This window comes from Taurulus bubalis (genome assembly GCF_910589615.1).
Source record: "Taurulus bubalis genome assembly, chromosome: 4".
Taxonomy (NCBI): domain Eukaryota; kingdom Metazoa; phylum Chordata; class Actinopteri; order Perciformes; family Cottidae; genus Taurulus; species Taurulus bubalis.
Window position 1 is genome coordinate 14357845 of NC_136592.1, and position 27623 is coordinate 14385467.

Genomic DNA, 27623 nt, shown 5'->3' on the forward strand with positions numbered 1-27623 from the left:
TGACACATTAATTACATGGCTGAAGCTGGATAAACATCTGATTGGTATATCCCTATTTATTTTATTGATATAAACCCCTCTGTTGAACCTGCAAGGGACTATTGGGGCAAATACTTTAACTTTAAAAGTCAAATGAAGTGTGAGAGATAGTGCATGTCCTACCCTTAGATTAAAATGTATTTAATTGATTTGTTCATAATTCATAAATTCTTAGCCGGAACGTCAGCAAATCACATAGAAACTATATGCACACATTTTCCGGATTTATCTCAGACTGTCATGCTTTGTGAAAGCCGCCAGATACTCATATCGGTTAAATTCCCCTCTTATACATTTCCATAGCATAGTGTGTTTTTAATGCTCGATTTCCAACTGAACTCCCAATGATCGAGTCCCAGCGAAAGCCCCATCCTTACATCAGCAGCTGGACTCTCTCCACTCCCCATCCCTCGACAAGCAGAGCCGACTCCCTCCTCCCCAGGAACAACCAATGAGTTGCGGCGGAGAAGGGAGAAAAGCAGTGTTTTATGGGAGAGGATTAAAACAAGTGTGTTTAAGAGGAAAGAACAACGACAGGTAAGTGAGTTTTTTGCGCTTTTGAACTTGATCCTCGGCAGTGTGTCGGTTGTGATGAGGCGGTTAAGTGCGGGTGTTTGGATCAGCTGTATGTGTTCTTATCGGAAGTGAGTCGGACAATGACACACGATGTTATCAAAGTACACGAGTCATTTCGAATACGGCGCTTTCGTTGCTAATTGTGATTAAGACACGTCATGTGACCCTGATCGTTCACTGGATTTTTAAGGATTACAGATTTGTAGCTGAGTTGATTTATTGTGCTGAATGATTAAGACACCATTGAGGAGCGTTTCCTGTATCGCCTTCCTTATTAAGTTGTTGGATCGAATCGGTAGAGGACGTGTTGCTTTACCAAGAGAGTGCTTTTTTTTAACACGATAACTTTTGCTTAGCTCCTGATTCATAGCTTCTGAATCTGATTGTATTTCGAGCTTTATTGTGTTAAGTTTGAGATTGATGCTTTCGGTAACATCTGGTTTCCAGACTCACAGCTGGCACACAAAAAAGAAGCACAAAACAAAACACGGGCGCTGTCCCTGGTGCTGAAAGCCAACCGTTCACGTGTTCGTCTGTCTTTTTAATAAGAATAATGTGACATTTACAGTGAAGGATGCTGGTAGATAAAATAAACCCGAATACTTTATTACCCTTAAAAACAGCTGAGCAGGGTCAGACAGCCTTTGCTCAAGGACATTTGAGGGGTGGATGCTTGACACAAAAAATAAAAATCAATGTCCTTTTCTTACTTTATCCTCTGGGCAATAAAGCCAATCAGCCATTGTGTCTGCTTGATTCCTGATTTGATCTGCCACTTTCACTTTTGTACCCATTGTTGAGTAAGGGAGAGTATAATTATTTCAACAAAAATGGTCTGTGATCTCAACAGGAATAGGAAACAAGATAAATAGTGGCATGCAGAAAATAAAAATATCAATATTTCTTTGTATATATTTTTTTGAATAGCGCTGTAATTCTGACTTTTTTCATGTAACTAAGCATTTTAAAAGAGGAAGAACCAGATTTGACCGTTTTAACACCTTTTTCCAGGGATCTGATCCAGGCTCCTGAAAGACACAACCCCACCACCTTCATGTCCTGTTTCTCGTCATTACCGAGGTGAGATGATACTCCTCACAAGGGGATAGCTCTGACAGGCAGTGATAACAGATTGGGTTTGCTTTGGTCTCCTGGGACTCAACAGGAATCTCTGTTCTTTTTCATGGCATCTGTACCAAGTCAAAAGAGCCTGTCTCCTGTGAGCGTGCCACGTCTTTACTGAAATCCCTTGACCCAGCACTACCTTTTCCCATCCCTCGGAGCTCCCACATCGCACTGCTTCGCTGGTTGGCAGTTCCTCTCGCCGTGAGCCAGGATGAATGATATTCTGGAGGCCATCTCCCCTGCGACCAGCCTCAGCGGTCCAGCTACCTGCGTCTCCAAAGTAGAGCTGCGTGTGTCTTGCAAAGCCCTGCTGGACCGAGACACGCTGAACAAGTCAGACCCATGTGTCATTCTCATGGTGCAGACCAACGGACAGTGGACAGAGGTGAGCACCCCCACTTGTTATACTTAAATCTGACAAATACAAAACATCTGACAGTTAGACCAGTTGGCAAAAAGTGTGCAGCTGTTCATCACCAAATAAGCATAAGTATGTAGCTTTTAAAAATGAATCCACCATATTTGATTAATCTCCCTATCTGAGTCATTAACCACATTATTTAATGATTATTTTATTTAAGAATCATGCCTTGAATCCCACATACATCGAGTTATTCAAATTGCAGCATCTCGGGGTGATCTGAGCAACATGATTTCTCAATGGTTGCACATACTTGTTGTATAAAGAAAGTGAGAGTACAGTTGGCCAGCCTTCCCTCTGTTGTCTCAGAGCTCAAAATATAAGATGTGGCACTGGTGATGTGTGAAATGCTATATATACATTGGGATGAATTTTCCGCCCCACTCCAGTTTAACCTAAAACCTGTGTTGTCGCACAAGCTCGACCAGGGAGATGAATATGTTCATGGTTTGCTGAACTTGCAGCTGTTTGTCACTTGAAAAAGAGCATGGCTTACACAACAGCTGTCTGATTCAGAATTTAAAATGTCAAATGCAGAGTATATTTTCAGAGAAGGCGTGAACACTGTCTGTCTCCACATTTCACCAGGCTACAGCAGATTGTGCAGTCTGCTCTCTATGAGTGCCAGTGGTCCATGTGTGGACAAACAGTGGGTTGTTGATAAACAGTGTGATGAGGTGTGTTCCAGCTGAAAATGTTTACTTTCTTGGATTGGTCCCAAGCTGATTTGGTGGTTAGGCAGCGGGTCTCTCATTTCCCTGTTAATTAAGTCCTTTAGTTCATTAGGGAAAGCCAAAGCTCAGGTCTCCATTAAGTAGAGGATGTGTTTAAACACGGCAGAGGATATCTAATTACACAGACTTTCTTTCCCCCGCTACCCTTTGTCCAACAAAAAGAGAAATCTCAATTTCTTGCCATACAAAAGCCATTTGTTGTTTGGGTTGTATGAATGTGAAACCTCAAGACACTATTATGATAAAAACACTCGGCTGGCAGTGTTGAGCTCACAGTTATGGATTTTCTTGGTTGTAATTTGATAGGAGGCTGTTACATGAAATGACTGACCTGGGTTCAATGTAGCATGTATGAGGGACTATTTTTAGCTTCACTAACTGAAGCAAATTCATATGATATTAAATAACGATGACGCACATTCACACAGTGCAGTATTATAATTACACTCAGAAGAGCTGTCTGTCTGTCTGTCTGTCTGTCTGTCTGTCTATATATCTATCTATCTATCTATCTATCTATCTATCTATCTATCTATCTATCTATCTATCTATCTATCTCTCTATCTATCTATCTACATATCTATCTACATATCTATCTATCTATCTATCTATCTATCTATCTATCTATCTATCTATCTATCTATCTATCTGAGACTTGACAGTCATGACAGTGTACATAAGATGTCCAATCCTCTGCTGTCAAATCCCTCAGTACTGGGAGGCACCATACATTGTTTACTTACGTCAACAACTGATTAAGAAGCTGAGCCCACTCATACCACCGCCACCCTCTTTCCCTTTTCTGAGCTCATTCTGTTTGTGACTTTAACCTGCTATTTGTCAAACATCTATTTCAATATGACCTTATTTCACCACCTATTCTACTTCCAAGACAAACTTAAAGGCAGAGTGCAGATGCCTTGAGGTGTTCTTTTTGTGTAAACTGGACTCTATACGTGCTCCGGTGATAGTGAGTTCATTCGAAACCAGATATTTCCACTGATATCCGACCTGAGCTACAAGGGCTTGTTTTGATTGAGCAACAGCGATAACGCTCAACCTACATGGTAGAACTGATTCGAGAAAGCCTTTGTTTCTATGTCAGGGATCGCTCTATAATTCTGGCCCCACTCCAACAACAAACAGGCGTCACAGACTTCGGCACCATCTATCCTTCATTGCTCTGAGAAGCTTTCATCAACAGACAGACTCATTCCAAATCTGTCGAACCAGATGGCACAAAGAGAGGAGGAGATGTCAGGAGAAGACAATAAAGAGAAATGAAGATGAATGAGGCTGAGGAAGCCAAGTCCTAGCTGGAGGTTCTTCTCTTACTTTGTGATGTTTGCCAGAGTGAGAAGGGAACAGTAGAGCAATCCCTGCTAGCCATCCACTGCATTTGTAATTGTCTGATTATTATTATTGTTTCCATTATACAAAGCTGAAGTGAGATGGATGTTAACAAGATAACTAGTCAGGTTATAGAATTGTAAACCCAGTGATGTTTATTCTTCAGTTCAAGAAGATGTGAAGATGTTTTACAAACCAACATTTTGTATTGCAAGTAATGGTGACTTGTTCTGTGTAAAAGGGTGCTCAAAAGCAAACAGCAGGACAGCACTCCAATTCATTTGTTTATTCATGCATTGATGTTTCAGGCAGACTTCCTCAATGTGTAAACTGGCAACAATGTGAAACAAGGGTAAAACAAAAATTGAAATACAATAAACAAGGATAGTGACATCATCTATCTATCTATCTATCTATCTATCTATCTATCTATCTATCTATCTATCTATCTATCTATCTATCTATCTATCTATCTAGCTAACGAAACAACCCCTTGAGACGCTTTTGTGCTTTAAATTAACTTTTATATGACGACCACTACAATGTGTGAAAGCCTGCCTTCATAGAGGTGGGGATATCCCGTAATCATCTAAAAATGGAGATGATGGCACACATGTTCTCTCCTGGGAAGTATTCACAGTGTTGCACTTGTTTTTTAATGTGAAAACTGACAGAAAAAGTGGATAAAGAATGAAAGAAGACGAGAGCGGTTTAAACCAAGCTTACAGTTTCACCATTTATGAAAAAGACTATCTCTATACCAAAGTGAGAAGACAAGACATCAGAGAGTCACCATTTTCTGATGGCATTAGGTCACAAATCTGGACTTGTAGCCAAGTGTATGACTATGTTTAGGATGACTACTAAGAGACATTTACAGATTTGAAACACTCTATAAGCATAAAACCAGTCTTTGATTGAATGTCAATGTCTCAGACTATACCTTTGGATGGGTCTGTTCTCTTTTGTGGTTTAAGTCCAAAAACAGGCACTGAACATAAACATAACTACAGTATAACATGAAAATCCTGAGTGTGTGTATTTTTGCTGCATGTTTGCCATTATTGAATTACTTAAATATTATGTTCAATGATGATTTATCCTTGTGACAAATTGGGCGGTGTGTAGAGCTGCGTGAGCGCAAAATCCTCCTTCATGAGCAGATGGGGATTCAGAGAGCTGAGCTTTTCCTTGTCAGGCATTGAAAAGCAAGCATGGACATTTTTTTGTATACTGAGATTAAATGTCCGAACCCTCCAATCTTCTCTCACATCATCCTCTTGAAGGAACGTAATAACATCTGCACTTCTGTAGTCGCTGGTGTTCCTCAAAATAAGCAGAAGATGTTGTGTTTTCCACTCCTGTTTTCCTCTGAGATCTGTAGAAGTGCTATCACTCCATAAGGTCCACTTTTGCGTTAATCACACATGTGGTGAATTAAAATAAGAAATACAGCATTACAGTGGTTGTGTATTAAATGAAAGTGTGTCTTCCTCTCAGCTGGACAGGACAGAAGTGATCAAGAGCAACTTGCATCCAGTCTTTGCCAAGGTTTTTTCATTGGACTACTACTTTGAGGAGGTTCAGAAGCTGCGATTAGAAGTCTATGACATCCATGGCACTCACAGCATCGGGACCCGCGATGATGACTTTCTGGGTGGGGTGGAGTGCACTCTTGGCCAGGTAGGCAGATTGACTGACTAATCCATGTATTTCACTTGTGTTAAACTGTAATTTGTCTGCCGTAAAAAAACAACTAAAACATGTTGGTAATAAATATACCTGACGCTGGTGTTGATGACTAAGATCCTCGTACTCTGCTTTTTATTGCTATGGAAAGCTCAAGGTCAAAAATGCGTTAATCTTGCTCTTTGCAGATTGTGGCCCAAAAGAAGATGGTGAAGCCTTTGTTACTGAAGTACGGAAAATATGCCGGCAAATCCATTATCACCGTAGGTTTCTTACTTTGCGCTTGTAACCTTGCTGCTATGTTGAATGACATTTTCTAGATTGCTGAACATTAAAACAGTGGAAGTTAGTAACTAATGGCCAGTGAGAGCTGAAAGAAATAATAAATGGCAAATGTATGGGTAAAATGTATTTCTCTATTCATTTAAATGTTTTCCAAGTGTCACATCTGTTTATTCTCAGGCACCATAATGGAGTTGCATTAAAGATCACTTCATTAGCCTAATTTGAATGGAAACAAACAGTGTGTACCTCGATACTCTCTCATTTTTTAGACTATTTAAAATAATGTCTTAGAATAAAGTTGAAGACACCACTCAAAGAATAGCTTTATGTTGCTGCTGAACATCTTTGCTTGGTTGTTGTGTGGTGGTAGCTGTTAAAAGTACACATCATCTCTGAGTACTTCCTATGTATGCTAGTGTCTATTATTGGTGCCATGGCACTCCATTCATGCACAACATGCCAATGCACACAGGGATGTAAGAGGAAATGATGCATGTCTAAAAAACCACATGTGTCCGATGTGGAAAGAAAAGCTGTTGGTTCATTTAGCACAATCTTACAGTTAACAAGCCAGTGGTGGTAGCATATTAAAAAAAAGCCAAGCTAGATTGTGCAGTCTTCCACTACCTTGTTTGAGAAAACATGAGAGAGACAGGATGAGGACATGATAAGAGGACCTGTACCTGCAGCACTTTTATGCAGTGATTTTATAGATAGTATTGGATCCCTGTGCTGAGGGAAAAGTTAAAGACAAATTCATCCTTGTTAAATCTTTGTCATTTAATCTTCGACCAGACTTTCTTTTCAAACCAACAAAGACACTAAGGTTTTTGAACAGCTGTGAGAATTCTCACACAGGGATTTTTTTGACCAATTCATCTATGCAAATATATAGTTCAGTGAACCATTGTTACATTTAATGCTTGTATTATGTTTTTTTCTCGAGCAATTACTTTACACATCAATATATTTGTTTTTATCATGAGTTGTTTCACACAGAAAGCAAATATTATGTGGCAAAAAAAAGCAGAAAATCTTCTAATGATGTTTCCCTGAACTTGGTACCTGTCTGGACAAGTTGTCTGATAAAAAGTGCAAGTTTCCTACTTTGCCAGTCATCATTGTCAAGCCTTGTATTTTACTGTATGAGGTAACTTTTATGTTCAAGTTGAGACTATAAACTATAACAGCTTGCAGCTAATGGGGCTCTCTACTCTCTAAATGTAATGATAATTAATAATCATGTTTACGTGACTAATACTACATTAATAATCATGTTTACATGACTAATACTACACTAACACTAATGCATGACTAATACTACTCTAATAATTATGTTTACGTGACTAATAATACACAAATATTCATGTTTACCTGACGAATACTAGACTAGTATCCATTTTTATCTGATGAATACTACACAAATCAAATATTCATGTTTACATGACTAATACTACACTCATATTCATGTTTACATGACTAATACTAGTCTAATACTAATGCAATACTAATACTACAATAATATTCATGTTTACATGACTAATACTGCACTAATAATTATGTTTATGTGACTAATACTACACTAATACTAATGCATGACTAAATACACTGATATTCATGTTTACCTGATGAATGCTACACTAATATTCATGTTTACCTGATGAATACTACACTAATAATCATGTTTACGTGACTGATACTACACTAATATTCATGTTTACGTGACTAATACTACATTAATAGGAATAATGTCCAGCATCCCAAGTTAAGTAAAAGCCACTTCACCACAGTGCAGCCGCTACTAAAGTAAACGTTACTTTTTACAATGGAAAAGAAAGTGGTGTATAAAAACTCACAAAAAAAATAAAGTATCGCTGTTTAAAATACTAGCAGATATCTTTCCATTAATATTCTACATAATAATAATCTCACTGCAACCAAATGTGATTTGTCAAAAAACTATATTTTTCGAGTGGAGTTTCAATTTCCGGTCACAACAGTATAGCTTTTATGAGTTTTTTCTTTCCTGAGTCGTAGATTATGTCGTTGTGATTTCTTGCTATCCATAAAGCCCATAAGCACAAAATATTACTGACAAATCATATTTCCTCTCAGGTGCACGCCGAGGAAATTTCTGGTAACAACGGGTATGTGGAGCTCTCTTTCTGTGCCAAGAAGCTTGATGACAAGGTGAGCGGAGCACATGGTTTTATTAGATGTGGTTTAACAGAGATAGTAGCAGCAGCAACGTGATAATCGTGATGCTAAAGTGCAACTTCAGAAAGTAGCCATAATGTATTATATATGTATGGTATTATTTTCTAATCATTATATCATTTAATGTTTAAACAAGAGAAAAAAAGATAATAACACATAATATCACACCTTTGTAGAGACATAATGCTTCAACATGTGAAGGTACAGTGATCATTTATCAACATACAAATATTGTACATTAAATGACGGCACATGATATCAGATGTGAAATATTATTTATTTGTTGAATTCATATGACTTTAGTTTGAGTCTGGATATGACTGACCTTAACTGCTCCTGCTTTCACGCTGTCAAACTTTACTGAAGGCATATTTCAATCAAAAATACAGCGGGAGCTTACATCCAATTACAACTCTGATGATCGGAAGTCACTCCATGTTCTTGGGAGCGAGCCTCAGGATGCCACACTCACAGCCTGCCCTTAAAGAAGTATTGGGAATTCAAATTGTCTGCAGCATGTACATTTATTTTTGAGATTGCAGTTTGCAGTTTCCTGCTACTCTGACAGTGAAATTGAACCTGATTCTTACACAAGGGAAATTATTAAAAAAAGTGCATCTTTCCCGGCATGTGCTATTTGCTTCATGTATCCAGTGTGCTACTGGAACTATTGAATTTCTGCCTGGAGAATCCACCCGCTTGCTTTGTTTAAACTGATTTCAACTGTGGGCGCATCACTGAGGAGCAATGCTGTGTAATCATGTACCACAAAGACACAAAAGTGAAAATGTTTTCACTCTGAACAAACATTTCAGCTGCTTATTTGGAACAGAGTTTGGTTCTGGATGCCAAATATCAAACAACACTGATGTAAAAATGATAGTCTTTTTCAAGCACATGGACAATTTCTGTCTGGTGGTTAGATAAACATCCCCTTCTCAGGTAGAGGATTGCCAACATAATTTGGTCAAATTAAACCATGAAAAGCTCTGGTGCTGGGACATCTTGTTTGGCAGTCTCACTAAATGGGGCTCATTTAAGCAGCATGTGTGACACATTTAGATGTGATCAACAAACATGGGTGTGAGCTATGTTTGCTGTCACTCATACAGGGTTAGAATTAATATATATATTATATTATTAATAATAATAATAATTATTAATTATATTAATATATATATTAATTATAATATATATATATTAATTCTAACCCTGTATAAGTGACCGGTAGATGGAAAACCCAATATCATGTTAGCAGGACAGTCAAATTAGGCGAGAATGCTAACAATGGTAATGGAAAGGCCGGACAAAATTAATGATGATGTTTTGTAGTGTCATTTAGTCACTCGTTAGCAATCGCTTTTTTAAAGAAACGGAAAAGCTTAAAAATGTCCTAAACGGGTAGCGTATCTACTGACGTATTTTATATCGTAGAACAAAATCTTCAAATCTCTTAAGCTTGTGTTCACCACAGACCTTATTTTAGGCGTCTAGCCAAAACCCCATTCAACCCATTGAATTTGAGACAAAGGAACCAGAAGTGTGAAAATGCAAAATCAGTTCCCTTTTTAGAACGCTTTCCTGCACAACTCTGTGCCGTTGGACTTCAACTCTAACTCGTTAATTCATGCAAACAAAGATATTGTACAGAAGGTAAACGGTGGATGTCAACAGGTCACACAAGTAGTAACCTGTTTACCATTATTATAATAAAGTTACCATTATGTGATTTCATCAGTAATCAGGTGTAATACATGCTAATTTTCTTAACAACGCAATTTAGCAGCCATTAATCTGGCAGGTTGATGTCGGGCGTAGCAGTTTATCTAACAGACGATGACTGAAGCAGCGAACTGTTTCTAATTAGCTGCTTGTTTTCTGTATCACCTCAACCTGCTGTAGATATTGAAGGATCACATTACAGATGTAGATGAACAGGAGGATTCATGATGAGATATCATAACTGGCCCAGGATTAGATTTTGACATCTGCGTCAGTGCCGCTGATGACCCCTGGCTAGCGGTTGCCGTGACAACAGAGAGAGGATGCTACAGCTCTTTTTGCTCAACTCCCTAAGGAGATGTATCTGCCTAATGTGGCGAGAAATGCAGCTTTAACTCTCTTTTTGTTGTACAGAGCCCCTTCACCCGCAAATCCCCCTTTCAGCCGCCACACACACACACACACACACACACACACACACACACACACACACACACACACACACACACACACACACACACACACACACATACAGTAATAATTTGTTTTCCTCCCTGAAGAATCAATTGACCTGAATAATCAGTGTTGCTCTGCTCTCAGACGCCTGTACTTGAGACAAAAGATGATTTAAGGCGTCTCCAAATAATGACCAAAATCTTACGTATGTTTTCAACGTATTTACTAACAGTGATGATGGACACAGCCACTGTGGAGTTAACTCAAATGCAGGATGTTAATAACAACTTGATGCTGGCCGATTTCAGATGCATTTTGCATATCGGAAGTAATGGAGTGCAGAAGAAAGTTTAAATGATCTGCTAGTGAGCTTCAAATATTGGTTGCAGAAACCAATAATGATATTTCAGAACTGCAATGAAGGCTGTAAGGAAGGAAATAGCAGTCAGTGATTGAGGAAAAAAAAGAATAACCAGGGAATGGCATGAGCCGAAAAGCATGTCCAATATTCTCAAACTGACCAAGAGGTTATAAAACAGACTTTTTTTCTCAATCTTGGTGGTGTCTCCTCCAAAGAGCCACCCCGCTGTGCTGTAAATGTTCTGCCTGCTTCTCCCTGACCTTTAATCACGGAGACAATCACCTGTGCAATCAGCAACGATACAAATCTGTGTCAACAGCCATTTGTATAAACACAGTTTCCTGCTATACAAACGATCCGAAAAACCAAGGTAACGATTTGAAAAACCCAAGATAGGTATTGAAATAACCCAAACGCAGATTTATTTTGAAATAGGTAGTGCTTTTTCTCAAATTTTGCTTGTGTAAAAGTATAATGTGTCAGATTGTATGTAACTGACACATTCACCTCTATACCGTCAATCAAATTAAGTCAAATCTCAGTGTTAAATGTGAGGTTTTATGTGCTATTTGTTCTCATTAAATAGATCTTGATCTCACTGAGTCCTGTTGACTTTTCCTTATTTGATTAAAAGCGATTTCAGGAAGAAATTTGACCTGATGATACTAGAAGCAATACTTACTTAAATATACTTTCTAATCTTTCCTATTAAATCTTTCCTATGAATCAATCGTTACAGGGTATTGTATTCAGAGTAGTTTTGATATTCTGTTTTCTCTGCAGGATCTCTTCAGCAAGTCAGACCCGTTTTTGGAAATATACCGAATCAACGACGATGGAACCGAACAGCTTGTGCACAGAACTGAGGTCAATTACTCATATACACTCAGTTTAAGCAATGTTTTTTTTCTGCAGCGTTGCTTCATATGTAATGTGTTCCTACTCTAACAGGTGATTAAAAACAACCTGAATCCTGTGTGGGAGCCCTTCAAAGTGTCTCTCATATCTCTGTGCAGCTGTGATGAGGAGCGGAAGCTCAAGGTAAGAGAACTTTAGCAACATCCACATCAACAAGTCCTCATCAGTAAAAAAAAACGCGGGCATCAGGATTTAACAGTAATAGAATAAAATACTTTCATTGAATATTTTAGGGATAATTTAATACATATTGTGTGGATACTATATATAGCGCCAAACCAACAGAGAGAAAGTAGTAAACAGTGTTGTCCCTGTGTGCCACAGTGCCTAGTGTGGGATTATGACTCCAGGGCGAAACATGACTTCATTGGCGAGTTCTATGCCACATTCAGGGAAATGCAGAAAATTTCCAGTGGAAATAAGGTCAGTGAATGGAGAGGCGGAGCAGAGACAGCCGTGTAACAGTTTCATCCATTTCCAATATGCCTCTCATTTTACTCTGCTGAAATCCATCCCAGATGAAACAAATGTCATGTTGCTTAAGACTTACCATCAATGTTCACAACGCTGCTGTTTGTTGCTCCTGTTCTTTGTCTTCCACTTGCTTTGTTTAAGGTTACGTGGGATTGTATCAATCCCAAGTACAAACAGAAGAAGAGAAACTATAAAAATTCAGGAGTTGTCATCCTCACTGAGCTCAAGGTAGGAATCAGTTGAACCAATCAGTGTTTTATTTGATTATTTAACATTATGAAATAGGAACAAAAAATTTGTCCCGGAGGCTTTTTGTTGTAGGAAACAGTTTACTTAGAATTTGAGGAACAGTATAAATGAATTGTAGCAAGAAGTAATTTTATGCACGTACAGTATGCTCTGAACATAGACACAATCTTGTTTGGTTTCTCGTACTGTACAGCTAAATGAGAAATGTCACAGCTACCTTAACAGAAGGTGTTTTTAGTTCCTGCAATCTTCCGTAAATATATCACTTTTTTTATCCTTTACAGTCAACAGATTTGTTGAGTTAATTCCGTTTTAATTACCAGATGCTTCTGAGGTTTTGCCTTCAAAAATATAATGTTTTTTTTTTGCAGCTCCACAGAGTGTACTCCTTCTTAGATTACATCATGGGAGGATGCCAGATTCACTTTACGGTAAATTGAGTAGCTTTACTGTCATTGAACTTTTAACTGCACTGGCTGGTGGTATGAATTACCTACTGTCAGATTACTTATTTGTTTAAGACCATATTGTTAGATAAACAGTCTTTGGTCTGGCTTTTCTTTGGTGGTCTGTTAGCATGCAGTACACAGCGAATGTTACATTTTCTGATTGTGAAAGATTACACAGTAATTCAAATATCTTTATCCTTGCAGCATAGTGTTTTTGTCCATCAGTAAGGTTTACCATAGGCAGCTTTGTGGACCTTCAACTCTGGCCTTTTTGTTCGCCCTCTGTGGTGCCACCTCTTATTCTCGCTGTATCACTGAAGCAATGAATATTAATTAAGAGGATTTTTTCTGTGGTAGATGCAGTTCCCCCTTGTTGAAATACTTGCCTATTTAGATCTACTGTGTACTGGAGCTGTAGCTGTTTCCATCTATGTGGGTGTGAAAAGTGCAAGTTCTTACCTCTGATCAGATAATTTATACTGCCATTATGCATATGTCAGGCTCGCTCATGCAGAATTATTTATAATATCATAAGCAGCCAAATAAAAATGTTAAGCAGCAAAATAAAAACTTTGATTCTGTCCTATTGTTCATGCTTCACATGTATTTCTATCAGGTTGCCATTGACTTCACAGCCTCCAATGGAGACCCCAGGAACAGCTGCTCTTTGCACTACATCAACCCTTACCAGCCCAACGAGTACCTGAAGGCTCTCATAGCAGTGGGGGAAATCTGCCAAGACTACGATAGGTTTGTCAGTATTTTCTTTCTCAGTAAAGGCTGTTTTTCACACTTTTCTGCCTCGAGTGATTGTCAGTGTCTCCTGGCCTTGCACGCCATTTTGATGGGATCGCTCACACTGAAATAAGCCACTCTATCTGAATCACAGCAAAAGGATTGGAATGGAAATCATGGAGTACTGAAACAGAATGGCACTAAATATTGCAAGTTTTTACATTTCATGCTCACCAGTTTGGTCTAGAGCTGATGGAACTGAACGGTTGGCCGCTAGCTCCTCCATCTCCGATTCATTTCTTTACTAAAATGTATTTTGTGTCGTGAAGAGCCTCTCATTGTCAAAACAGCAGCCGGTTGCCACAGATACAGTCTTGCTGACTATCTTCATCATCTTCACATTGGCCAATGTATTTTAATCTGTGTTTAACCATGGCAAAGTACTGCACGAGAAAGTGTTTGTACCTGGAAAATTAGAGCAAACTAATTTGGCCTTCACTGGCATTACTTATGCATGAGACTAATCTGGGGCTGAAGCTGGTGTTTGGTAGCAGCAGTCAAGGACACTGACACAGTATTCTGGACACAGTTGACAAACCATATTGTCAAAGTATTAATCACTTTACAGCTTCTAACAATCCATCAAAAAGTTGACATTTTGACCCTTATAGACACATGCATTTAAATGCTGTGCAACTTCAGTTTTCTTACTGAACTTTCTAAACTTTTCATGAATCTTTTTCTAATCTAATTTCTTGCATAACAGTTTGAAAAACTGAATATGTTAACAAACACCACATCTGTCACAAATTGATTTTTGCAAATAAGACAACAAACCAAAGTAAAAAAATGTCTCTGTCTTTTTTCTTTTCTATATGCTACTATTGAAAAAAACTCTCTTATTATAATGAACTCCTCAATATCATGGTTTCATGTAACTTCCATGTCTTGTCACATAAAGAGAGCGAGAGAGAGCGAGAGAGAGAGCGAGAGAGAGAGAGTCTTTGCTGTTTGTAAGGACAGTGCTAACTGACAGTGGTGGCTGGCTGCATGTGCTTTCTCCTTTAGATAACTCAATGATACAGTTTTCTCCCAGCATCAGTTGCAGCTCCTGGTCCCCGTTCTTAACTTGCATGGGCTCATTACCCTGAACTACAGACAGACACATGCAGAGACAAGGGCTAGCACCATGCTAGCATGAAGTGGGAGGCATTATTGGTGGTGAAATAACAGCGTGGTGTAGAATCAGATAAAGGTGCTGCAGGAGGCCTGTTTAAGGACTCATTAAATACAAAGTGGCCAATATAGTTATGAGTTTTTTTTGTTGTGAAAATGACTGATTGTCTGTTGTTTTTTAAAGCAAATATTAAACAGCGTACACATGTGCAAAGAAAATGTTAGTTATTGCAGGCAGGCTTGCAGGTACTTGCTAATTAATAGGACGTCATTTATAATATGATATGTGTCAGAGAAAGACCCTCTCATCTGTCAAAACTAAGCTAGATGAGGATTAACACTCTGACTCTTGATTTATGCAGATCCTCCTATTGAATATCAGGGGAGCACTGTCTGGCTAATTATAGCAAGATATAGCACTGGAGACACTGAACATCTGCAGCTCTTTCTTGTAGCTTTATCATTTTCTTGTTTACTGAACATAAAAGAGCATCATACATGGACACATGCCTCTGGATGATCAGTGACAGCAAGTGTAGGCAGCCATTCGCTCTTAAATTGCAATTGTTATCATGGTCTAAAACTGCGTGGGCAAGCACACCTTTTAGCCTTCAGTGAACATAGGTGATGTGGGATTTTAGAGTCCTTGCAGAGGAGTGCATTACGGAGCTGGAGTGACGAGCTTTTGCCTGTGTGGGCAGAGGCTCGTTTACCTTGCTCAGAGGGCTATTATACCGGGCACATCTCCCCGTGGCTTTTCACGTGTGCTGACAAAGAGAGAAATAAGGACCATCCTGAACTTAACAGCGAAATTCATGTAATGAAAATGATTTGTCAGTCTTCTCTACCCTCATGTCTGGGCTGACGGTACTGGTACCTCTATACCCGGATAGACAAGATGCAATCTTTTAAGACATTTTCAAATTGTGCATAGAAATCAATTAATGAAGGCTCCAAGGGCAAACTTTTAAAAGTATGGAACGAGTGTAGAGGTCAAGATAATGAGTGCTGCACAATACATCTCATGATAAAATTGGCTCAGCATGAATTACTTCTTCCCCATAAGAATCAGAATCAGCTTTAAGAATATTTTACCTTTAACATTATTGCGCTACATTGGTTAAAACCAATATAATACCAAATAAATTGTGTTTTTTATTATTATTTTGCATTCAGTAAACATACCCATGTGTGTTTGAAAGGTCACAATAGTGGGAGTAAGGCCTGTATTCAGTGGATGGAGAATGGAGATGAGAAAATGGATAAAAAAGGGAATTGAAAACATGTAAATGTTGAAGGTGAGTGTAGAGGAAAGACAGGTTTGAGTGCTGTTGTATCAGTTGCAGAGCTCACTGAACACTGCAATCTATTCAGTTGTTTGGAACATTACTGGACTGTGTTTGTATCTGAATTCAGTACAGCACATTAGCCAAGTTATGTGGAGAGGTAGCATTACAGAGAATACAATTTCACTCATTCAAATGCTTTTTTTTGGGAACAGAGGATAATGATGTTAACCAAATATGTGCTCAAAATGGCCCATGTAACATATCCAGTGTCTTCCTAACTAAGCCTACAGGCGGTTGCTGTTCCTATTTGCAGCCACTGTAAAATAAACAATATTGAAAGGTTATGGGAAAAACACCAATTATCTTTCTTTTTTTTTTCCATCCAACATCCTTGAGGAGGAGCAATAATAATAAAATTGCAATATAAATAAAAAATCTCCTCGTTAATACAAATGTTCAATACTACTGCTTCTACTAGTACTACTACAGATACTCATGACATAATAACTTTTTCAGTGTTAGTGTACATGCTGCTACAACAACAGCGACTGCCACTGCTACTATTATGGTAACTACAACTTGCCAAAGTAAAGTTGCTTCTGTCAAGAGTTCACACTTAAGCTTGTATTCACTCTGCCAGTGTTTATATATGTCCACACCCATCAGAGTTAATTAAACTTCAGCTGCCTCAAAGCCATATTAGCTCTAAGAGTGGACAAACAAGTCTCCAATCAACACTTGTCAACAAAACAAATAAATCAACATTTATTAACAGTGTACATGTTGCTGTGTACACAGTAAATCAATCAAACAAATAATTTCACAATTCTGTCGACTTGAGATGTTTTTTGTGATTGCACTGGGCTGGAGATTTGGGGTTGTTTTGTCAGTCATGTGTTATACTACACTTCCCACAATGCAACTATTTTTAAGTTCCTCCTTGCTTGGTAAAAGCTTGTGTCTTTAAAGAAGGAGTGGATAAAGTAAGCAAAATGAGTACAGCAAACCTTTTACACACATGCAATGGACTACTTTTTTATATTGTGGTAATTTCTTAGGGCATTAGAGTGGTGCAGGCACGACAGATTTTGGTAGACGTATGTCATAGTGCAGAACAAAATGTTAAACAATATTGTTTTACCCTCAGACCTTATTTAAGCCTTCAAAAAGCCTGTTAAAAAACACATTTTCTTCAAACTCTTTGCAATCAGGAAATGCAAACAAGCACAAGTTTTGCCATTGGAAATGTGAACATATGGATAGACCATCAATATCTTTTAGATCACTGCCAAAAGCTCTTCAAGTGCAGTAACTGTTCATGACTGGTTAATTTGCTATCTTTACAGTGACAAAAGATTTTCAGCTTTGGGGTTTGGTGCCAGAATCCCTCCAAATTATGAGGTGAGTATCTCTCTGCATATCTCTGCCCTCCTTGTTTTTCATTGATACTAAACCTCCCCTTGTTCTATTGTGTTCCATAACACTGTTCTTCCCTTCACACGAACAATGTTATGCACGTATTGCATGGTTTTCCACTACCTTGGGACTTTACGCTAAGCATCTGATTTCCATGACCTGTTTTATGACACAATTTGTCATTCTGTCAAAACTTCACATTTAGAACTACTATGCTATACTATTTTTATTCATAAGCCCCATGCCCTAAAATATCAAATTGTCCTGAGAAAATTACATGCTCCAATGAAATAAAAGCCCCATAGTGTTGATGCTCAATTTACATAAGAATTCATGAGTTCGAGAGCATTTGTTTAAGCAAATTGAACTTTGAGAAGCAAAAGCCTTCAGTGTTTCTGAATAGAGCCCTGGGGAGATGTTTGACACACACACACACACACACACACACACACACACACACACACACACACACACACACACACACAGACACACACCCACACACACACACACAACAACAATATCTACAACGGCATATTTCTTTATGTGAAATTGTACTGTTCTATGTGCTGATGTGAAACACTGATCATTATCATTTCAATCATGCAAAGATTTGTGGCTCACTAAGTGCAAACTATTAATTCCTGAATTTACCATGACAGTGACATGGCCTGCAGGAGTCAAATTTATTTTACTTCATGCTGTTGCCAAATTGTAGTTGGTGGTGCAGGTGAATGCTAATTAAGTCATTATACTAATCATGAACTGAATCTAACACCTGTGTGCAGATTTGATGGACTCTTTCTCAGTATATGCCGCTTGAAGTGCACTATTGTATAGTTAATAATGGATTGTGCATACTAAGTGTGATTTGAAAACAAATAATGAGTAAAGATCCAAGATGCTAATTTGCCAGCCAAGGATGCATCAGATAGTGAGTCTTGAGAATAAATGGTAAGCCTTTCATTGCATAGACTATGGCCTATTGTGTTTTGTTAATTTAATGCCTCAGAAAACTTTCACTAGTCAAAGCTGAAGTTTGGAAGAGGATATCACTTTTTTAGTATTATTTATAAAGAGTTTAAGGATGCTTTCACATCTAACTTTTTTTTTTTTTTTTGTTAAGATGGACTCTGGTGCGTTTGCACGTTTAGTGCGGTTTGTTTGTTGCTGGTGTAAAAGCTGTCCATCGAACTCTGATGCAGACTTAACAACCACGTCAAGAAGCCCTCTTTCAGGCGGTCTCGGCACAGTTTTGCTCCCAATCAGACTCTGGTTGGGTTTGTTTGTGGTTTGAAACTAAATGAGAAAGCAAACCACATGATTGTATGGTAATAGATATTTACATATGCAAAAAAACACTATATATATAGATACATATCTGCAGTGATGTTTGCATGAATTTAAAGCTAAACTTATATCAAATCCATCTGCTGGTTGCAAACTGTCCAGGAAGGGATGCATATATTTATGCAAATCATATGGTAACCATGGGGACATGTATGCATGTGAGTGCAGGGCTTTTCCTTGAACAATCTGACAGTCGGAAGCAGAGCAGCGTGTTGGGCTTGCATCCTACTGCGTGTACTTTATCATCTCAATAAGTTCATTAAAAATGAGTGACAGCGATAGAAATCCCCACAGGTAAAATGTTCAAGACGTCTCTTTGTATCCTGTCTCTATCTGTTGGTCATTTGCAGGCAAATACTACCTCTTAATAATAATATCTCTTATTGATCAGTTATTTCGTTGGAAGCTCTTTGTGGCACCAGAAAGCATAAATAAAAAAATGATCACCCTGTACATAAACCATCCCTGAACTGAAATTGCTCAGATGTGAAAACCTGCTGGGCAGTAAATTAGATTACGATTCTAAAAAGTCACGATGTATCACATTTTTCCTTCGTCAGGTCCAAATGAACACTAAACAAGTCTCCTTCACTGGGATTGTGTGATTGTGGTTTGATTGTATTTGATTGCCAGTGACCTGCCAACATCAGCAAATACCCCACAACTGCGGTCAGATTGAAATTTAAATGTTGCCAAATCATGATTAGAGTTGCGAAGCATGTAACCTGTTACACAAGGTGTAACATCACAAATCCTCTTCAAACCAGTGACAAAAACACAAATACAGAACAAAAACACAAATACAGAACTATCACAATGGAAATAACCAAAACTGACTCTTCATCCCTTTGCTCATAGTAAGAAGACAACAAAGACAATTGGTTTTCAGAGTCTTTTAAAAGGAGGGTTGTTTGCCATGAAACAGGCCTGTTATATGAGATACAAAGCAAGACCTCGTCTCTTGCCGTGGACCAATACAAAAAACGAATTGTGGTCTGTATAATAATAATAATTTCTCTAGGACTACTAATATCGTTCTATACACTGACTGAATGCAGGCTGCTAATCACATTAAAGAAAAAAAGGACTCAGAAGAAAGTAGCCAGCTGGAGAGGAGTCAGCTGTCACTGATCTGTCTGACAGTTGGTGCTTGCGGTAAAAAACGGTTTCTTGTGAAGGAGGTATCAAGAAGGGGATTTTGTTTTTGCCAATTTAACAGCTTTGATATAATCAAAGTAAATATGACGTTTGGAATAGACCAGATAAAAGAAGAGGGGTTGCAATCTCTTTTCAGAAACCACATTTTAAGCGAATAGTGCATGCTAAATGCTCGCTACTGTATAGGGTGATGATTCAGGAAATTAGTAGACATTTCAGAATGTAGTGTACACATATCCGTACTTCACATAACCAGGTTTCACTGTAAAAAAGCCCTAAACAAGTGAGATATTTGTAATCAGTGGTTGAAATAGACATTGTTGTAATAAAATGTTGACAATCTTAGCTTAAATTATGTGCAAATTCAAATACAATTTATTGAAATTCTTTGTATATTATTGTTGTAGTGTGTGTGTGTGTGTGTGTGTGTGTGTGTGTGTGTGTGTGTGTGTGTGTGTGTGTGTGTGTGTGTGTGTGTGTGTGCATCTGTCTGTCCTTCTGTCTGTCTGTTCACAGCTACCTTGCATACTACTGGCCTCATAAGCCTCATATTGTTTGTGGTACTATATGTTCAAGGACTTCTTGTGGTGGTATTTTATTGACTTTTTTTACAACGTCATTAATGGCTTACTTAACCGTAGCAAGTGATCAACAACTGCTTCAGGAGCAAAATACATTTCCAGGCCATCTTTGGGCTTTGTCATGGCTCAAAAACTGACATCCATAGAAAGGTTTGCAACCTGTGAGACTTGTGAGATTCAACCAATCTTGGTTTGGGATGGGAGCTAGAGACACACCTGGCAGAGATGTGCACTCTACTAAGTGGACTTTTCTAGTTAATTTACATGCAAAACGTATCATCATGCTGAACTAGTGTATCAGCCATGAAGTCACTACTGATATAAACATATCTTCTCTTACTTACCTTGAAATGTGTTGTGGTAACTGTATACATGCATACATCCAAGGCAAACATTATGTCAGTGCTCGAGATATGCATTCATTTAGTTTTTTTATTAAAAGAAATGACTGCCTAACTAATTAACCTGCCGGGTTGCGAACTGACTCCCAGTCCAGGCCTTCACAGATTCCAAACATGACACCCATTTAAAAAAAAAGAAAGAAAAGAAGAAGAAGAAGAAGAAGAAGAAGAAGAAAAAGCCATCTTGCACACCTAGTAAGTATTTCACAACTTCCTCTTTCTCAATCCACAGGTGTCCCATGACTTTGCCATTAATTTCAACCCAGAGGATGATGAATGTGAAGGTAAGGAAGGGCTTTGTACACTTGTTTATCTGAAAAGTGCATCTCCTAGTGATTAACGTCCGTAATTTGACAATGCAGCTGCTAAAGTATCAGTATTACTCAGTTGGTCCCCCATCACAAATGTCAGGTAAATGAATACATGACATCATATTCATAACATCCAACAGTAAAGAAGGAAGCCAACTCCTCTAGAAAGAGAGGCATAGTAGTGTTTATATTTGATTATCTTTATGGATTTCATAATCAATCAGTACTTAAAATACACATGAATAAGCCAAAATCTGAAACTTTGCTTCATTCAGAGTATTTAACTTGTGTGAGGCAGGAAACATATTCAGGCCTCTTTTACTTATCTGGGAGACTATAGTGTATAATTCATCTCATTGTACCTTTTTTGTTTGTTTACAATGGTTGTTTAATGATATGCGTAGTTAATTAAGTGATAATGGTGTTGATTGACTTAACTTTGCTTTGTGCTCTCTTTTGATCAGAGATCCAAGGAGTGGTTGAGGCATACCAGAACTGCCTTCCTAAGATCCAATTGTATGGCCCAACCAATGTTTCTCCCATCATTAACAGGTTAGCCAAGCTGGCAGCAGGCGACGGCAACATTAAAGATGCTTCTGTGAGTGACTCTTTATACTCTATTAGAAATATATGGATGTAATACAGGCTTTGTTGAAGTGCATCCCTCTGAGTTCCCAGAGTGAGTATCCTCTGGTTCACCTTGCTGTTAATAGTAATAATGCCCTACGGCTCAAAAAGGAAGGAGGGGCCCATTATAGAACAAATTAGTATTCTTTAAGTTATGCAGTGCTGTATGGCTGTTGTATATTTTATACATGTTTCCATATTAATAACCGTTTTTCTGTTAGAAATTACCTCATTAACTGCTGTTAAATGTGACTTATTAATAAATATAGTTATTGTGCTCCTTATCCCTCCTTAATATCTCAAGTAGGTAGGAACACAAGTATTTTATCTATTTACTCTCTTAAATTACCACCGGCTGCATGGACATTGTGTTCTAAAATACTACACTCTTGTAATTGCACTTGTAATGGCACACATTAGAAATACACACACTCAGGACATTAAGTAACACATAAAGACAGTAACAATAAGCTAACCACTACTCACAGGGCCAATTGGAAACTATCAGCGCCATGCTAATTTCTTGTAATTCTTGTATTCTCATATTATAGGGCTTCGTGGACACATACATTCATTTCACATATACACACATTCACACACACATGTCTCTTCCTTTTGTGATTTGTGAGTTCCATGTATTTTATTTTTAATATCCTCCTTTTTTATCTGTTCTTGAGCCCCTTGTTTTCAATGTAACATTTTAATAAAGTGCCATACACACAGCCTTATCTACTCAGTGGAGGCTGTAAAATGACCAAAGATAACACAAAAGGCCTTCAGACCACGAAACACACTGTTCTTGCGTATAACCACACTATGCTGTTAGAATGGGTTAATGTCCATATGGGTTAATACACACTGAAAACTTGTATCTTCTTCCAGCGGTACCACATCCTGCTCATCCTTACGGATGGTGTGGTGACAGACATGGCAGACACGCGTGAAGCTATTGTGCGAGCCGCCTACCAGCCTCTCTCCATAATCATTGTTGGTGTGGGCAATGCAGACTTCACAGACATGCAGATTTTGGATGGCGATGATGGAGTTTTACGCTCCCCGAAGGGCGAGTCAGTCCTGAGGGATATCGTTCAGTTCGTGCCCTTCAGAGACTTCAAAACGGTCAGTTCTTCTCTCCGTCTGTCAATCTTCACTTGTTTACTTTCAGCTTCAACCACACTCCTTCTGACTGCTGTGCTAGCGATGCTCATGGACATTACATTTTTTTTACATAACGCCCTCTTCACTTGTTATTCAAAACAGCATGCTGCAAGCTTATACTCTGCCAGTGCCACAGATGGACATCATAGACTATAGGAGAGCCAGAACAAAAATTCATCTAGCTACATGCGATCTGCAACATTTCAGTTGTACAACTACACTGTCTGTTGTGGATTTGAAGAATTACATTCTAAATTGAAAAAAATCCCCACATTTGCATTATAGTAGGCCTATATATATTAGAAAAAAAAAGCGAATAAACGAGTAGATAAACTTTGCAAATGCAGACGCTTCCATACAGGAAACAAGGTGATGAGAAGTGAGGAGACGGGTATGAAAATTATGTGAATTATATTCTTTATGGTCTTCAGACACCAGATCTCACACCAGTTAAACACCTTTGGGAGAGTTTGAACTGGTGCATTGCACAATGCTTTTCCAATACAATGTTTCACTTTATGAAAATAGGGAGTGCAGTTATGCATTTTGCAGGTGGGATTTTAAACAATGTAAGTGTTTCCACAAACTCTGGGTGATTTACAAAAACACATATTCAGGTTAACTTTACAGATTGGTTACTACTTCAAGGGAAAAAAAATGTGTTTAGAAAATGGGTCTAGATTGCATAGATTCCATAAGACTCAACTTTTCCAGAGGGATGACCAACATGTATTCCCTTTTACAGTGTTTTGATGATGGGTATAAATCTTGACAGATTGACAGGATTGTGCATATGTAAATTAACCCTTATGTAATGATTTTTTTCTATTGAAAATCGTTTTTTGAAATTTGCTTTAACAACAGCATTTTATCCAAACTGGTTTTAACAATGAATGAACGTTAAAACACTAGAATGCAAACACTGCAAGAAATATGATACATTTGTATGTAGCTCTTAGGAAGTAGAAGGGAATTTTGTCCAGGGTCATGAACAGAACAGTTACCCTTGAATACAATATCTGACACTGACATAACTCTTTTAAATTGTTTGAAACAAAGAAAGTAGTCCTTACACCATCAGTTTTCCCTTGATCAGGAATATAAATTACTTAAAAGCTTCACTGGTAAATGGTCTGAATCTCAGATTAAAACAATGTTGAACTGTTGTTTTGACAACTCCAGCTGTTCTCTGTCTCTATTGCAGGCTTCACCTGCAGCCCTGGCCAAATGTGTTCTGGCGGAGGTGCCCAAGCAAGTAGTGGAGTACTACAGCCATAAGGCCATCTCCCCTATGTCTCCGATGAGGGACCTGCTGACCCCCATCCTCAGCCCTGTCGCCACCACCCCAACAGAATAACCAGCCTTCCTGCTTTTGGGACCAAGCTTTGACCACAGCACCAGTCCAGCAACCTGAGAGGGAGAAGGGACGCATGCCTTGCGGTTTTGGAGAAGGACTGGAGAGAAAATCTTTCTATATGTGTTGTAACTCATTTATTTCATTCTTCACACCTATCAAAGTGTTTACACAAGGACAGTACGACAGAGGCTGTGGGTTACATTTATCTGCTCAGTGTGGATCCAGCGCTTCTCTCTGGCTGCGCAAACATGACCATCCAGCTGTTTCAGCATCATGAGTCCTGGAGGCTTGTGTTGGTCCCCCCCTCCTGATTTTTATGCATGCAGGCCAATCCCTCAGTGCTGATCCTTCAGATGAAGGCTTATTATTCCTGACTGGCCTTGAAATTCAGAACCTCGTAATTTATGTTACTGTTTTCCTTATGTCCTATCTTCAGATAATTTGAAGATGTACTGTATGGCACAATCAAAATTAGATTGCTCAACTTGAAAATACTGACAATATTCAAACCAGATTGAATTACAGGAAGTGCAAATTTTGCTGGCGATGCTGCAGTCAGATCTTTTATTACGTTGACCTTTCCTCATGTACCTAAGTCTGTCCATCTGCAGGATTGAGCTTATTTTGGATGACAATAAGACAATATTTTCAGACACACACAGGTCACAATTTCAAATCAACCTACCATGAATTGACATAGGAACCGACTAAAGGTAAATCATGAATTAAATTGAAGCAAAATGTGCTGTCTGCAACAGCATGAAACATGAATGACACCGCCCCTAATACCTAGCAAATACGAAAGCAAGCAATACTGACTGTGTATGGCAGTTAGCAGGGGCAGGTTGCCAAATTGGTGTATTATATGGAAAATAATTAGCGAATCACCCAGTAATTAGGCTTTCTTAATACCAGGTGAGAAAACCGCAGAAGTGGAAAAGTCTGTTTCGTTCTGATGTGTCACCGTTTCAGACGTATTCACCTCGTACATCTGTGAAACTGCAAGTGACATAACTTCCGCAATGTGATATATTTGCTATAGCTTGAGCTCTTTATGCTTCTTTCAGTTACAACAGGGAGCAAATAAATCATAGCAAGACTGAAAATACAGCCAAGTTTAGTTGGCAAGGTACAGTAGGATATGTGTTTGGGTTTCTGCCTTTTCCGAGGTGATTTCCGAACAAAGCCCGGATAACATTTTTCTCCGAGAGAAGATGAATAACAGCACCCCATTTTTGGTCCTTTGTCAGGTGGCTATGCTATAAACTGTGAAAATCTATATTGTTTGTTATTGTTGTCATCCCTGAAGCCAGCCGACATACAGGTAGCATTCCTCTTGTTTTTGCAGTGTGTTTCATTATTTTTCCTTTCAGCTGCTTTTTATATTCAATATAATTCTGCTTGATGTTTCATACGGGATTTATGAACATAGTTGAAATCCAATGAAAGCACAAAACCGATCAGTGAGTGCTGTAAAATAATAAAAATATGAAAAAAAAGTATCGTTACCAAAATTCCTCAGTGATGACTGAAATGTTTCTTACCATACAATTAGCATAATCAATTTGCATCTCCAGAACAAACTGATCTGTGAATCTATTCTTTTCATTTCCAAGAATCTTTTGCCTGCAAGGATCACTGTTTACTTGAGAGGCTGCATTTTAGTTTTCTGCTTTTCTTTTGAGCTTTACAATCTTCATCATATTCAAAAAGATATAACCTTCACTTACCTTGAAATGTTTTCTTAACTTTAAGGAAATATTTCCAAAACACAGATTTCACCTTGAAAGTAGATGACGAGTCAATGGTTATCAAGATCAAGATCAAGCATCTATAAGAGCAACATGTTTGAGATAAGAATTAAATATAAATCCCACAAAGTCTCTATCGGAGCTAAGCACATTATTTACTGTAATGGACCTGTTTCTTGCCTGGCCCTTGGTTTTTAATTGCATGCAAACTAGTATTGTTAAAGAAGTCAAATGTGGATCTTTTAGATCCAAAGAAAGCCTAATATATTCCTTAAAACTGGAAGATTTTATGAAAAAAGCTAACAGTTGTTACACGTACCAGCAGCCTAACTGAAGAGCATCAGAGACATACATGCTCTACTGTTTAATTCCTTACCGTTCACAATACAGTAATAACTCTAATACTGTTTGGTTTGGCAGCGGTCGATTTGCTGCCTCTTCAACACCTCAATGCTTTGTATATTTGCTTTGGGCTTTTGCATTTATCTGATATGATGTATTTGTGCTCTGAATGACGCTGAATAGTGACAAATTTAAAAGGACAAAAGCCATTCAATGCATTGGAAGAATATCTAGTCTTTACACAGCTACTCTAACATACACATATCCACCCCCAAGCTACATATTTTAATCTGACTTTGATTTGTCCTCTCGAGCTTCACCAGTCCTCCCCAGATACAGACTATTGACTTCTCATGAATGCACCTAAACACAGCCAGCTCTGCTGTTGGCTGCTTTCTGAACTCCTTTGAAGATCACCTATTGAGGAGTCTTCTGTCAGTGTGGATCACAGGATGAGGCCTATTGATTCAGCAGGTCTAGATCTGGAGCCATACTCTGTCACTTGATTGTAAATCATCCTTGAGGGACTTTGGTCTCACGATGAGTCGTAGGTTGGAGTTATAGATGACAAGGTTATTTATTGAGAGACCTAGTTGTTCCTGTGTATGGTGATTCATTAACTTTTGTATTTACACATCGTAAAATAGTCTTCTCAGGATTCTTGGTTTTTAAAAAACACAAAAAGTATGAGCAAGATATTAGCCATCTTCAATGATAATAATCCTAAAAAACTGAAACATTTAACCAGCTTTGTGCTTTCCCACAAACCTGGCTACCTATTCTGATTAAATACGGCAGGAAGTGCAGATATCAGCCAATATTTCTGTTCCTTGAGGGCAAACCAGCTCACATATTATCTAAACTGCAACTTTTTTTCTCCCTATTACTGATACCACGGTATTACCTGAA

General features: G+C 38.3%; 1 protein-coding gene across 1 annotated transcript; it reads left to right on the forward strand.

Annotated features, from left to right (window-relative positions):
• Positions 1-1951: 1951 nt before the first annotated feature.
• On the forward strand, positions 1952-24621 carry cpne7 (copine VII; the record flags this gene model as incomplete). Its single annotated transcript, XM_079216997.1, has 15 exons — positions 1952-2125; positions 5746-5928; positions 6123-6197; positions 8335-8409; positions 11759-11842; positions 11927-12016; positions 12218-12316; positions 12509-12595; positions 12988-13047; positions 13682-13815; positions 17612-17666; positions 21401-21452; positions 21944-22077; positions 22989-23225; positions 24469-24621. 15 exons carry the CDS (start codon positions 1952-1954, stop codon positions 24619-24621), a joined length of 1692 nt encoding a protein of 563 aa, XP_079073123.1.
• Between the last annotated feature and the right edge of the window lie 3002 nt (positions 24622-27623).